Source organism: Anabrus simplex, chromosome 9 (genome assembly GCF_040414725.1).
Source record: "Anabrus simplex isolate iqAnaSimp1 chromosome 9, ASM4041472v1, whole genome shotgun sequence".
Classification (NCBI taxonomy): domain Eukaryota; kingdom Metazoa; phylum Arthropoda; class Insecta; order Orthoptera; family Tettigoniidae; genus Anabrus; species Anabrus simplex.
The window spans coordinates 5960295-5974685 of record NC_090273.1 but is presented as its reverse complement, the minus strand read 5'-3'; the positions used below and the strand labels follow the sequence as shown (position 1 = coordinate 5974685).

General features: G+C 37.9%; 1 protein-coding gene across 2 annotated transcripts in view; it reads left to right on the top strand.

Annotated features, from left to right (window-relative positions):
- Nucleotides 1–14391, top strand: part of Rab3-GAP (Rab3 GTPase activating protein) — a 461679-nt gene that overhangs the window by 163730 nt on the left and 283558 nt on the right. Inside the window, exon 11 of one of the 2 annotated variants that reach the window (XM_067153757.2) lies at nt 13317–13468. The exons of the other annotated variant lie outside the window; for it this stretch is intronic. Within the exon in view, the coding sequence (XP_067009858.2) occupies nt 13317–13468 (152 nt within the window). The remainder of the gene's footprint in view (nt 1–13316; nt 13469–14391) is intronic. 2 annotated transcript variants of the gene reach the window in all.

The window sequence follows — 14391 nt, the reverse complement described above, 5'->3', positions numbered from 1 at the left end:
TATTACGAACAGACAGAAGAAGCAGCAATGGGTTCACCTTTGTCACCAGTGGCTGCTAATATTTTTTATGGAATACTTTGAGTCTACTGCATTAACAACAGCGCAATTGAAACCCAAGTGCTTTTATCGTTACGTGGATGACACATTTTCGGTCTGGCCACATGGAAGGGAAACATTAAATGAATTTTTAAAGCACCTAAATTCCATTAACAGTAAGATCAAGTTCACAATGGAAGTAGAAAATGAAGGCAAATTACCTTTTCTTGATGTGTTAGTATACAAGAAGAACAATGGTACACTAGGCCATGCAATGTATAAGAAACCTACACATTCTGAAAGATACCTTCATAAGTCTTCACATCGCCACCCCTCCCAAAAAGCAGCTCTCCTTCGAACGTTATATACTAGTGTGAATGTTGTAGACGATGATAACCGCTCGAGTGCAATGAGAGAACTGACAACATCCATGAAGAAAAATGGCTATACATCTGGAGACATAACACGAGCTGTGAAGATCAAAGAGCCTAACTTGAATAACACCAACCAGGACTACAGCAAAAAGTAAAAAGTATTCCTTCCTTACGTGGCAGGTATAACTGACAGAATAGGGCGCATTCTTAAGAAGTACAATATAATTCCAGTTTTCACCGCAGACCGGAAGCTCAAATCCCTGTTTCGACCAGTCAAAGAGAAGCCATGTCTTGAAACACCGGGCGTATATGAAATTCCATGTGGTTGTGGTTGTTCATATGTTGGCATGACAAAAAGGCTTGTTAGCACCAGAGTGAAAGAGCACATCAGATCGGTAAAGACTGTCGCTCTTTCATCCTCCATGGAGAACGCTATAAGCCAGTCTGCCATAGCAGAACATTTCTACAGTACAGACCATGAAATCCTCTTTGACCAGGCGAAGGTCATCGCGCCTGTAAAAGACTTCTGTGCTCGTCTTGTGAGGGAAGCCGTAGAGATAGAGCTGCGCCCAAATAACATCAACAGGGAAGACGGCTTCAAGTTATCAAATACACGGAGACCTGTACTGCAGAAATACATGCATAACACCATCATGGCTCAGGGGACGCACTCAAACTGTCGACAGAGGGCGGTGCATCAGTAACTTCCCTCCCAACCACCACACCACAGCGCTACGATCCTTGAGTCCAGTTAGTGGGGTAGGCCGTGGATAGTACGGGCATGAGTTGCATATTCCTTCAGATAATTTCTTTTCTCACTGTCGGAGGCAAAATTTCACATGCCCTGATGAAGGCCAATGCAATTTGGCTGAAAGCTTGGCTTTATTATTATTATTTACATATTTTACGCCCACATTGGAGCACTGAAATCAATACATTTGAGTTAATTTCTTCTTCTTCTTCTCCCAGAACTTTTTCATCCTCTCCGACCTGGAAGCCCTTTGTGTGTCCGATATAGTATATTGTTTCCGTTCAACTGCTTTAGTTTGAGACTTATGCTTTTGTTCTTCAAAATCCTCTTCTCTTTTCTGTCTTTGATTTGTTGCCGAGTTATACCCAATTCTTCCAAATCGTCCTGAACTTCTTTGAACCAATTATTATTGATTTTATTCTTCAAAAAGTAATCGAATAGTTGTTTCAATATCCTGGTGTCTGCTAATCTTGATATGTGACAGAAAAAGGAAATTCTTCTTTTACGCATTGTAGATATTATTGATTCACATTCACGATAGACAATGTTGTTAGGCAACAATCTCCACTGTCCATCAACTTGGTGTTTTTTATTAATAATTGTTCTAAGAATTCTTCTCTCAGTTTTCTGTAATTTGTCTGTTGTAGATTTTACATTTAATTTGAATAAAGTTTCACTAGCATAGGTTGCCTCTGGTTTAACTATGGAATTATAGTGTTTCAGCTTAGCGTTTATCGAAAGAGATTTTTTTTTATAGGTTGGCCAGGTAAGTCTTTGTGCTTGTTTAAATTTAGTTGTTCTGTGTTCTATTGCTTCTTTTTCATTTGTGTTCCATGTTATTATTTCCCCAAGATATTTGAATTTCTGAACAATTTTAATCTCTTTATTACTGTTCAGCTGAATAACTGGTAAATCAACTTTAAAAGTTGGCATCATTTCTGTTTTTTCAAATGAAATTTGTAATCCCATTTTTTTAGCTATAATTTCTAGTTGTTCAATTTGAAATTTAGCCTCTTCTATTGTATTTGCAAGTAATGCTAAATCGTCCGCAAAAGCAAGGCAGTTGAGTTTAATATTTCTACCGATCTTGATAGTTGGTTGGCATTTCTTGTTCCATTCACGCATAACCTTCTCCAATGCACAATTAAATAACAATGGTGAAAGTCCGTCTCCTTGTCGAAGTCCAGTTCTTATAGTGAATGATTCTGATAATTATTATTAATAAATACATATATATAGTGGCTTTAATCCAGTTCATTTATTTCTTTATGTTATCTGAAATTCCATTGTTAAAATAAACAAACTGCTGTCGATTTTTTAAATATGAACACATTAACTGCAACAGCTGTTTAGAAAAACCAAATTTATACATTTTTGTAATTAAAATTCTGTGGTCGACTTTATTAAATGCCTTTTCGAAATCCATATAAACAACGTCAGTCCTTCCGTTGGTATTAATTGCATCATACAAATTTTGAGTATAATCCAGAAGATTGGTGATAACTGATCTGTTAGGTACAAATCCATGTTGAAATTCAGACAGAGCAATCTTAACATGGTTATAAATCTTACGGTGCAATATATGTTCGTATACCTTAACTACGGCATTGATAATGCACACTGGACGATAATTAGATATCATTAGAAAACTGCCTGTCTTAAACATGGGCGTAACTTTAGCGACTTTCCATTTCTCATGAAAGGATGAAGTGCGAATAGAAAGATTAAAAATGAAAGTTAATTGATTAGCCAATAAATCGGCACAAGCCTTAATTATATATGGAGGTATGCCATCAGGACCACTCGATCTTTTAGGCTTTAGTTTACAATTAATAGCCTTTTTCACCTCTTCAACAGATATCTCACTGACATGTAATATATCAACAGAGGGAAATAGAGGTATGTCATCTAAAGCCAAATTATCCAGTATATAATTAAAACCTGATCTGATGTAAACTGACGAAAAATATCAAGCAAAGCCATGAACAACATTATCGCCTTCGTAGCTCTCACCATTATATTCAAACGTAGTTTTTCCTGATTTCGTGAATAGCTTATTTTTAATGTGCCTCCAGTAATGTGTTATATCACGTTTTAAAATAACCTCTAATTCACTGATGTAATTTCAATATGCGGAATTTATTTTTACTTTCAAGTCAGATCTGAGCTGTTTGAAACGTTCATCATAGTACCTAGAGAATTTCCTCTTTTTGGCACACTCCCTTTCCTTTTTGATTATAAGAGAATAATAATGAAGAAATGGAATGAATACGTTGCTACGATGATATCATGAAAGGATATACAGTAGAACCTCGATAATTCGAAATCGGTTAATTCAAAATCCCGCCTAATTCGAAGAAGCTCTCGTTCCCGGAAACATGAGATACAGTTTAGCATGTTATTTCAATTGTTTAATTCGAAATGCGGATAATTCGTAATTCGAAGTACAATGTCGGCCCCATTACCGAAATTCAGACTTTTAATTCGAAACTGCCTTTGCATTTTAAAATAATAGTATGTTACAGAGTAATTTCTACTCGAAATTTATCCGCTCCGCTTCATAATAGAACGCGCGTTCCGGAACGTGGAGGGGTAACTTTCCGCACTTACACTCACTTCGGTGGGTCTACAGTGCGCTTCATGATTACTAAGTTGAATGAAATCGGAATTCTTTTGTATTCAACCTTTTAAAGAACGCCGTAATATCACGCAACAGTCAGTGTGCGGGAAAACAGAATCCGCAAACACTGGCGATGCCGACAGTTGACGAAAAAATGTGGCTCATATAATAAATTCGTACGCACCGAACAATATTGTCATTGCCGGTAAAACTGCATTGCTTTATTTTAATGCGAGCCCAAACGGTCTTATGGTTTTAAAGGAGAAATTGCCAGCCGAGAAATCGTACAAGAGTGAGGGATGGGGGTCATAGTAGTGCGTTGCAATGCACATGGGCGCGAGATACTTTATCGGCTCGTCATAGGAAAGTTTGATAAGCTACAATGTTTTAAGGGCATCGGGCACCTTCCATGCCAGTACAAAGCATCTAAAAATGCAAACAGTACAGAAATCCAAAAAGATAATGCATTTGCACAGGGGAACCGGCATAATTTATTCTCGTCTTTTTTACATTGTGCAATTTTTTTCTTTCGTTGCATGAGGTTATGTTTTCAGAGATTTATCCAAGTGCATTATCTGAACATTGTAAATGCACCTTGTTGGCTACATTTCGGAAATAGTTTTTTTTTTCCATGGCATTTGAAAGGTTTAAACTGTGAATCGAGGTGATTGCATGTATCAAATACAGTAGAGACAATACGCGACACTGAGCGAGATATCGAGGGACAGCTATTGGAGCTCACTCTAGCGGATAGACCTGAACGGTACTGATTCTGTCATAAGAGCACGTGTATTTTTGTGTGAAGTTTTTGGTGTTATGCCTTTTCAGTGAGTTGACATAATTAAATAGTAGCGTGTGTCATTCCTTGATATCTCCTATCAACATGAGGGGAAAGGTATGTGCTGTGTTTGGCTGCAGTAATTACGAAGTAGAGAAAAATGTGCGGTCGTTCTTCAGGTTCCCTCGTGACAAGAACATGTAAGTAATATTGTGTTTGCATATATATTCTTCCAGTGACAGAGATTTTTATAGTACTTCATAATCTTCTGACCTGCTCGACCCATGTTTTAACGGGCTTAAAATATAATACGCATATTTTATTGTATAGTGCAGCAGTTAACCTTCAATACCGATGTGTTGTTGTAGGTGTGATCTATGGGTTTTGAAATGTCACAGAAGCGATTTGGATAAAGTGTATACGAAAGAAGGGACGTTACACTTGTATAAGAATTATAAGATCTGTTCAGATCATTTCCAGACCAGCGACTTTAAAAATCCTCGACTATACAGCCAAGGGTATGTTACATTTTTACTCTAATTGTACGTAAATATTCCTCAAAGCATCACCATCGACAACATTTTCAAACTTTTCTTTCTTTTATCCCTCTTCTCAGATTAAAGCCGGGATTTTATAGATTTTCTTTCTGTTAGTAGGCTTCATGTTAAGAGGAAAATTGTCCAGCTATTAAATGTTAATTCATTGCATCATATGTGTAAGGAATGTGCCGATATTTTTATTGACAAATGTCTTAATGTGATTATACAATGTTTTTAAATGAGCAAAAAAGACAAATCCAACCGTAAGATTTCAGGCAGGTATGCTAAAGCTAAAAAAGTAATGCATAAATGAAAGATCAAGCCATTTCACAGCAGTCCATTTCACACCTTGTTTATGTGTCTAATTTCAGTCTTTGAATAATAACCTTTTAAGTAATTCTTCATTCATTTATCCAGAATTGCTTTAGCAACTTCGAAATTAATATCTCAATACCACTTTCCTGCTAGATATAATTTATTTATCCATTTCCGTATATACATTTCCATTGTTATTTGAATTTAGCGCGATTTGTTCAGGTCAAGTCATTAGGAGCGCCACCGTCGAATTGTCTCCCATTTTAGCAAGGCGAAATCCGTAAGTGTCGTGTATTGTCTCTACTGTATTTGCATGTATTAATGGGTCTTAGAATACTTTGTGACGCGGCAAGTGTTTACATTTCTGAAGTACGAGAGAAGTGCCATGGCGGGAAATCGTACAAGGATAGAGTCGCAGGAAAGTTCGATTTTAAGGGCATCGGGTACTTTCTGTGTAAATACAAGGCATCTAAAATGCATACAGTATAGTAATCCAATTAATAAAGCACTTGTACATGGGAGTCAGCATAGATTTCTCCTCGTCTTTGAATCGTGCTTTTTCTTTCTTTTTCTTTCGTTGCGTGAGGTTATGTTTACCAGTGAGAAATCAGAGTGCATTATTTGAATACTGTAAATGCACCTTCTTGGATACATTTTGGAAATAGTTCTTTTTCATGGCATTTTAAAGGTATAAACTGTGAATCAAGGTTAACTGCATGCGGTAATGGGCCTTAGAATATTTAGTAACGCGGTAAGGGTTGGTACTTCTGAATTGCGAATTGGCGGTTAATTCGAAATCACGTAATTCGAAATCCGATTTTTGAGTCCCAACGACTTCGAATTAACGAGGTTTTACTGTAAAATATTTTGAGGAGGTTATGAGGATAGATTATTTTATATCAGACAATGAAGCAGGAAAGACCATATGTGATGTCAGAGTTATACCAAGGGAAAGCCTGGACAGTGACCACAGACTTCTCCTCGCAACAATAAAGCACATTGAAATTTATAGACCTCAGAAATACAGGTATCCAAAAATCAAGACATGGGAGCTAAAGAAGGCGGAGAAACAAGTTGAATACACAAAAAAAGTGACCAATAAATTGCCATCAGATGCATTACAAGAAGGCAACATCGAGTGGACTAGATTCAAAGAAAGCATTGTCGGAGCTGCAGTAGACGTTTGTGGTAAAACTAATAGCAAAATGAAGGGAAAAGAAACTCCTTGGTGGAACGATCGAGTGAAGATTGGTGTGAAAGCGAAAAATGAAACCAGGAAAGCCGGAGACAAAGAAATACAAAAAGGAAGTCAAAGGAATGAATCTAGAGTAAACGAACTGCAGCAGAAATACAGAGATCAGAAGCTATGGGTAAAGAAAATTGTGGCCGAAGAAAAACAGAAAGCTTGGACTGATTTCACAGATAAACTAGAGCAAGACAACAAAGCTAATTCTAAACTACTTTACCGAACAATACGAAATATAAGAAGAGACAATGAATACAAAACAGCAATAGAGGAACCAGATGGTAACATAGTTAGGGAAGAACCAGAAATAAGGAAGATCTTGAAATCCTATTTTGATAATTTATACAATAGTACTGGGAAAGACTCCAATGATGTAACCACGCAGCTCAGTTTAAGCTGCAATGATGAGCCTGACCAAGAGAGCCCGCCAACATGGAAGGTAGTAGAGACTGCCCTTAATAGTATGCCCAAAGAAAGATCAACAGGATTTGATGAAGTCAGTGCAGATATGATCAAAGCAACTGGTGCAATAGGAACACAGTGGCTTCATAGAGTAATTAATGCAATATGGAAGGATAGGAAAGTCCCAGATGATTGGAAAAAGGGAATAATAATACCACTCTTCAAAAAAGGAAGCCGGAAGAAATGTAGCAGTTATAGAGGGATCACTTTATTGTCTCATGGTTTGAAAATATTTGAGAAAATACTTGAAAAAAAAGCTAAGGAAAATAATAGAACCTCAACTACAGGAAGAACAATATGGGTTCAGAGAACACCAATCAACTACCGATCTCATATTTGCACTTAGAATACTGTTAGAAAAGCATTGGGAGAAGGGCAAAGACTTAACACTAGTGCTTTTAGATCTCTAAAAAGCATTTGATAGTGTTCCAAGGAAGACTATATGAGAATGCTTAAGAAAGAAAAATGTACCCAAAGGGCTTATCAAGAAAGTTAAAATGCTTTACGAAGACTGCTGCAGTTGCGTACAGATAGGAAGCAGTAATTCTGATTGGTTCCAAACCACTAAAGGAGTGCAACAAGGCAGTACCCTTTCACCCTTACTTTTTATCACTGTCATGGATGAAGTCATGAAAGGAATTAAGCAGAAAAACAATATGGACATCAATGCATTTGCATTTGCAGATGATGTAGTAATTTGGGGAAATACAGAGAAGGAAGTCCAAGAGAGGCTGAACACGTGGAATGAACATTTGAAAGCACACGGATTAACAATAAATAAATAAAAAACTGTTACTATGTCTGTCAACAGGCAGAAGAAGAAGGGAAAAATAATGCTGGAAGGTACACAGCTGGAAACAGTAGATCAATATAAATATCTTGGGTGCATCATTTCAAGTGATAACAGAATACAGCATGAGATTAACAACCGCGTTCAAAAATCAGCTCAGTTTTACCATCAAGTTCCCTTAAGATCAAAGCAGATTCTATTCCAACCCTACTTCACCCCCATAATAACATATGGCCTAGAAACCTGCACAACAACCCAACAAGTGGATAGCAAACTACAAGCCGCAGAAATGAAGTTCCTACGAACTATGGTACAGAAGACAAAAAGGGACAGGGTAAGGAATGAAAGAATAAGGGAGGAAGCTGGTGGGTACCATCCCTGAATGAAAAAGTGACAAGGGCCCGTTTGAAGTGGTTTGGGCATGTCAAACGAATGGACGATAGAAGGACAGCAAAACAATGGCTACATACAGTCGTGGCTGGGAAAGGACCGGTAGGAAGACCTAGGAAGAGATGGCTGGACCAAGTGAAAGAGGACATAGGAACAAGAGAAGAGTGGTACATGGACAGACAGAAGTGGAGAGTGCTCGTAAACCACACCTGGGCAACTGGAGTGGAAAACTAATGATGATGACAATTAGTGGCGTAAACTCGGATCAAATGTATTTTTGGGAGCAATAGTTGCATGTTACTGACGGAGGTTCCGTATCAGATATTAAATATATCTTAACTTGACACTTATATGGTGATATTGCAGGAATGAATCATCAAAATGAATCCTGTTAGGGTAAATTAGTCACTTAATCCATATTTTTAACCTGATAATCCTACAGTAGAGTATTGTATTCTAAAATATGTGTTATGGTAGATGTTGATAGTTACGATTGTCTTTCCAGTTATTTATATTGGATAATAGTCACTTGCTATCCTTGACAACGGTATTCTCTAATATCTAGTTAAATCGTAGAAGATTGTAGATTGAATTCCCATTGCAGTTATGAATTTCCGTGGTTATTTTTGATACATATTTGTCTTGATTTGAAGATTAAGTTGATGTTGAATGCAACAGTGGTTAATTTAGTAACTTAAATGAATAGAAGCCAATGTTTGCTACAAGGATATATGAAACCTAACTTGCTTCTGTTAAGCACAATTTTCTGAAACGACAAAGATGATCATGAGGAAAAACTAACTACCTCGAATAACTCATGAACTTAAGAAATTATGAAAGGATATAGATCAAATATTTAAGAACGTGTAACCTAAAGAGGAATTGTTTGATTTTTACTGCATTTCCCATGATTATCTGCAAGTGATTCACATTTTACTTTTATTGATGAGATGTAATATATTAGTTCATTTCTAAAAAGCCATACATCAAAAGCTCTACTTGAAGACGGAACGAGTTTCATCAAATGTTCGTACTTGCAAAGCGTCTACATTATGTCCAGGGTTAGATTTTTTTTTCTTTTTTTTTTTTTCAAGTGTATCGCCGAACAGGTTTTCGGCACTTCCCTCAGGGCACTGTATAGTCACTGAGCTTTCAGGCAGGAATCTAAACTGCTCCTCCTTAAGTAACACAAATTTAGTATTTTAATATCGTATACGATTAAGAACAGATGTTGCACCTTACATACATAAAACCATGGGAGGTTTTGGGATTGCCTATTACTGTTTTGGTCCTAATGTAAGACTAGGAATTTCACGTTATTGTGTTAAAATGTTAAAACCTCAGTCGTTTTATTTGCGCACGTTACATGTAAAAACCTTTGCATCATTTCGCACTCGTACCGACTTGGACAGCGGAGCGCGTTTTTCAGCTGAGCTCAAGGTCGCGAATAACCGTAAATTCGGAAGTTATGATGATACTTTTTCTCTTTCCAATTCAATCGTGATTAGTGACGGACATAATTGAATACAAATACGGTTGAATATAATGCATTTGAAAACTTGAGAATTGATACTTACATTTGAAGCAATATTCTCGAGTTCAACATAACCTTTAAAAGTCGATGTAGTCCGTAGGCCTAATTTGCACGGTACAAGATTTCCACAAACCGACTACAAACAGTATACCGGTGATCAAATTACAATGGAAGATTTAAAGAAAAGGGGATTTCGCCATCGTGTTGGGCGCTTTTGTATCCAATGTGCTTTATTTTATTAGATTAGAGAATTAAAAACTACTTGTGATTGATTGTTTGGCTTGATGTTATTAGGTTTTTGAACAGTTTGACATATCCAAGTTGCTAAACTGAAAGAAGTTTTCAGAGGAAAGCGACGAAGTTTCCCCGGTAAAACTGAATGTAAAGTTGCGAGACTTTTAAGTCGCGTACCGGTAATTAATGTTTGAAGCCGGCCCCGCGGTCGAACTTGCCTGCCTCTCACACGGAGGACCCAGGTTCGATTCCCGGCCAGGTCGGGAATTTTTACCTGGATATGAGGGCTGGTTCCAGGTTCACTCATTCTACGATTACCTTTAATTGAGGCGCTATTTAATGGTGAGATGGCGAACCCGGTCTAGAGAGCCAGGAATAACGGCCGAGAGGATTCGTCACACTGACCATGCGTCACCTCGTAATCTGCAGGCGTTCGGACCGAGCAGCGGTCGCTTGGTAGGCGGAAGGCCCATTGGGGGTGTAATTTGATTTGGTTTTGGGGTGTTTGTAAGATTTTAAGTATACATATTTCTTTTTTTTTGTGATGTTTAGCCAAATTGTTGATGGTTCATTCATTCCCAGATTTTCCGGTTTCCCATGTTGTATGTTTTTTTATGGTGGTCCCTCCAAAAACGGAGAATCGAGGTTCCACTGTATTTAAGACACGTTGATGTATTATTTGGAGCTGCAAGCAATGATATAATTTAGAATTAAGGAATAGCTTAATCTTTTACATGAATTTTGAAGTGATGCGTTATTCGTAGACATTCATATGCGATTATAAGAAGTTGGAGGAATATTTCAATTGCATCACTGCCTCTTCTGGAACTCGCATTAAAAATACAACCTACAACTTTACCATGGGAGAAGAGTTAACCGGAGTTTTCTTATGCATTTCACAGTACACTAAAGGAAACTGGTCTCTAAGCTGTTCTAGTATCAGCCCGATTTTGTAGAGCCTATCTGCAATGTCGTCCGTCCTGTTGTCATTGAAATGAAGGAAGGACATTATACTTTCACCACGGGAATACCAGCACTCGTGACTAGTACACCTAGGTGAGGAACCTCATCGGTTTGCGTTGGTTATGAGTGGCGCCATTGTGTGAGAAACACCATAGGTCTGCGTTACCTGTTCGAAGAACAATACTTGTGAGTAGTACTATCTTCTGTGGAACACCGTGAATCTTCGCTACTTTTCATTAGTACCCCAACATCACAAATACCATGGTTCTACTTTACTCACGACATGTACCATTCTGAGGGGCCTTAGACCTGGATTTTGGACCCCTTTAGACATCAAGCATCCTCGATTCAGGATTGTGCTTTATAAGTGGTCCCTTGGTCAGTCATACTGTTATTTATGATATTTTTTTTGGGTTGAATCCACTGGTTGTTTTTTTTTTGTTCATGTCCACTCATTCTCCTTGACATTTTTTTATTTTGGTCAGTGGATGATTTTGAACTTTTTGTTATTTCATTTCGTACCATTAGGGACCGATGACCTCGATGTTAGGCCCCTTTAAACTCCTAGCATCATCATCATCATCATCAGTAGTAGTAGTAGTAGTAGGACTTGGTCTAGAAGTGCTATTTAGACCTATTCCAAATTATAGCACCACAGTTCACTAAATAACTGAAAATTCAACCCTGAAAAGAGCTGTTTCTTAAGGAAAGCTTCTTCCTCTTCACATTTATTAAACTGTACATTCATTTTATTCCAAATTAGTAGTGAAAGGGCGTTTCTCCTCTGGCTTGAAGGAAAAATTTGCCTGAAGTTAGATAGATTTTTCCGCCATCAGTGTAGTGAATTGAGATTTTCCGACTCGTAGGGAACTCCTAGAAAACAGATTAGTAAAAGGGCATAGTTTTTGCCCTGGGACTTTCCGCTATTTGACTCCCCCTCCCTGCTGAAAAGACTAAGAATGTTAACGGATTACGGCTGTCTGCAGCTTGGTCATTCCATCTCTGGAACTTTGGACTGTTAGATCGGCAGCGTACCTGATTAATCAACTTTCAGTTTGAGATTTAAGGCTGAAGATGCCCTTAATTAAAGGGCAAAACATGTTCCTTTAATTTTATTTAATTCATTATCTCTTCTTATGTATTGAACAGGTGGAATCAATAAACTTTAATATTTATTTGACTTCATTGTACATTTCAATACGGACCTAAACATGAAATTTATAACTTGTAGCGTAGTACTGTTCGTTAAAAGTGAGAAAATGTGTGGTTTTTCATTTGATCGAGTATTTCATATGAAGGCATTACTTTTAATCACACTATTCCTACTGATCACAAAGTTTACACAAGGAGTAATTTTAATACCACCTATTCAGTACAATTTATTCCACTATTCTGTGGTCAAATACACACAGAAATTACCAGAATTTTAAAGGTACACGTTTCTGGTAATTTCTATGTGTATTTGACCATACAATAGTGGAATAAATTGTATTGACTAGCTGGCATTAAAATTACTCCTTGTGTAAACTTTGTGATTAGCTATTTTCAATACGGAATAATGACGAGATTAATGGTTTGTAATTCCTACTGATGTCGCTGTAATGACCTATGTTCATTTCAGTTGGGAAAAGCACTAAGACAGTCTTTCTGAGGATGTTAAAAGGCAGGTGTCTGCCATTATAACGAAAACTTCCCAACCTGATTGTGACTGATGGTAGGCAAGCGGGACTACCATTCAATGAAAATTCCCCAACCCAGTCTTCATATGAGGAAAGAAGTTTGGTGACTTCCCCGTCCTGTTTCTAGGGTAACGTTAAGAGCTATGCAATTTAATATAATCCTGCTCACAACGTGTTCGCTACCTAACCTAGTATTCTATATACAGTATAGAATTCTGTAGCGAAGCACGGGTACTTCAGCTAGTAAACCGTATAAGTCTTCGACGTGTTGAGAAATGAAAACCATTTTATCTGTTTAAATGTAAGGTTAATGTTGATAATATTTATATGGTTGCCAATTTTCCAATGCTCCTGTTCAGCTGATTGTGACGCAGTATAGCGTCGAAACTAGTTCTGAATAAACATTGTAAATGTGTTGTAATTTACATCTACACAAGAAATTGTATAGTATTGAATAAGGTGTACCCTAAATTTTTTTGAAGCTTTGTAATCTCAGTTCAGTACGGGTAAAATGAAGTTTATTACTTTAAACACAAAAATAGAGCTAACAGCCCACAGCCGGGAGACTCACAACTTGCTGAGTTGATGTTTACCTTATTTTCTAGAGCTGACAGCGCTAGATCATGCCGACAAAGCTCTCCTCCACATGGCTGAGCAACTGAACAGGCTCCTAGCTTTCTACCAGTTCCTTGAGGCACAGTACCAGCAGCCACCCGACTATAGCACTGTTGTGGCTGATGACCTTAAGTCTTCTCAGGTAAGTCTTTGCAGTAGGGATTTACATAGGAAAAACAGCTAAGAGGTTGCTGCGACTTATCGCTTGACACATTTGACAAACTGTGATCGTGCCAAGTTGTATGAATCATTTGACGGGCTCAGCACTACACTGCTTGTTTTATTCAAGTCAGAAGTACCAATAGACAAGAGAAAATAAACCTACAGCTCGTGTAGTAAGATACAGTAAATAGTAGTGGAATAGACACAAATAGGGAAGCATTAATACGGTAATCTGTATAGAAAATATGAAGAAGAAACAGATTTTCAGAAGTAATGTAAGTCTAGGAAAGAGATGGAGAGCAGTGAATGCATGCACATAGTTCACACAAAAGAAATACATGGGTCCAACATTTTTGGCTCCAGCCTTCGTCAGTGGAGGATAGAGTTATGGTGATAGTGGTCATTGTTGACAAGTAGCCTCTATTCGAGGTAAAGAGATTGGGGAGACAGACAAGAGCGGTTATCTAATGTTAAGACATAAGCACCAGTTGATGTCTAAGGCGAGAGGCTGGGAAATAGGGGGCCGGAAAGAGCGTGTTGCTAGTGCATTGATGCTGGTTGATGAAGTGCAGTCACAATGATCTTGTTGATGCAGCTGGTGAAAGTGGTCCCACAGTAGGGAAAGAGTCAGAAGGGGATTGGAATGTCAGAAGGAAACTCCTCTACTGAGTAATTGCAGAATGAGCTTAGGATGACTGTGCAGAGGTCTGAACAGTGGTGGAAGTGCATTAGAGGAGAAAAGGAAGATGTATAATCCGTAGAAGAATGAAGCTATTGGCAGAAGAAAGGCATGCCATTGGGGTCAGCAGAGGTCGGACTGGAAGAGTGACACAGTGCCAGTCTCAGCCTGTGGTTGCCTTTGAGTTGTAGATATAGAGAAAGGAGCTTCCAGCTTGAATAGAG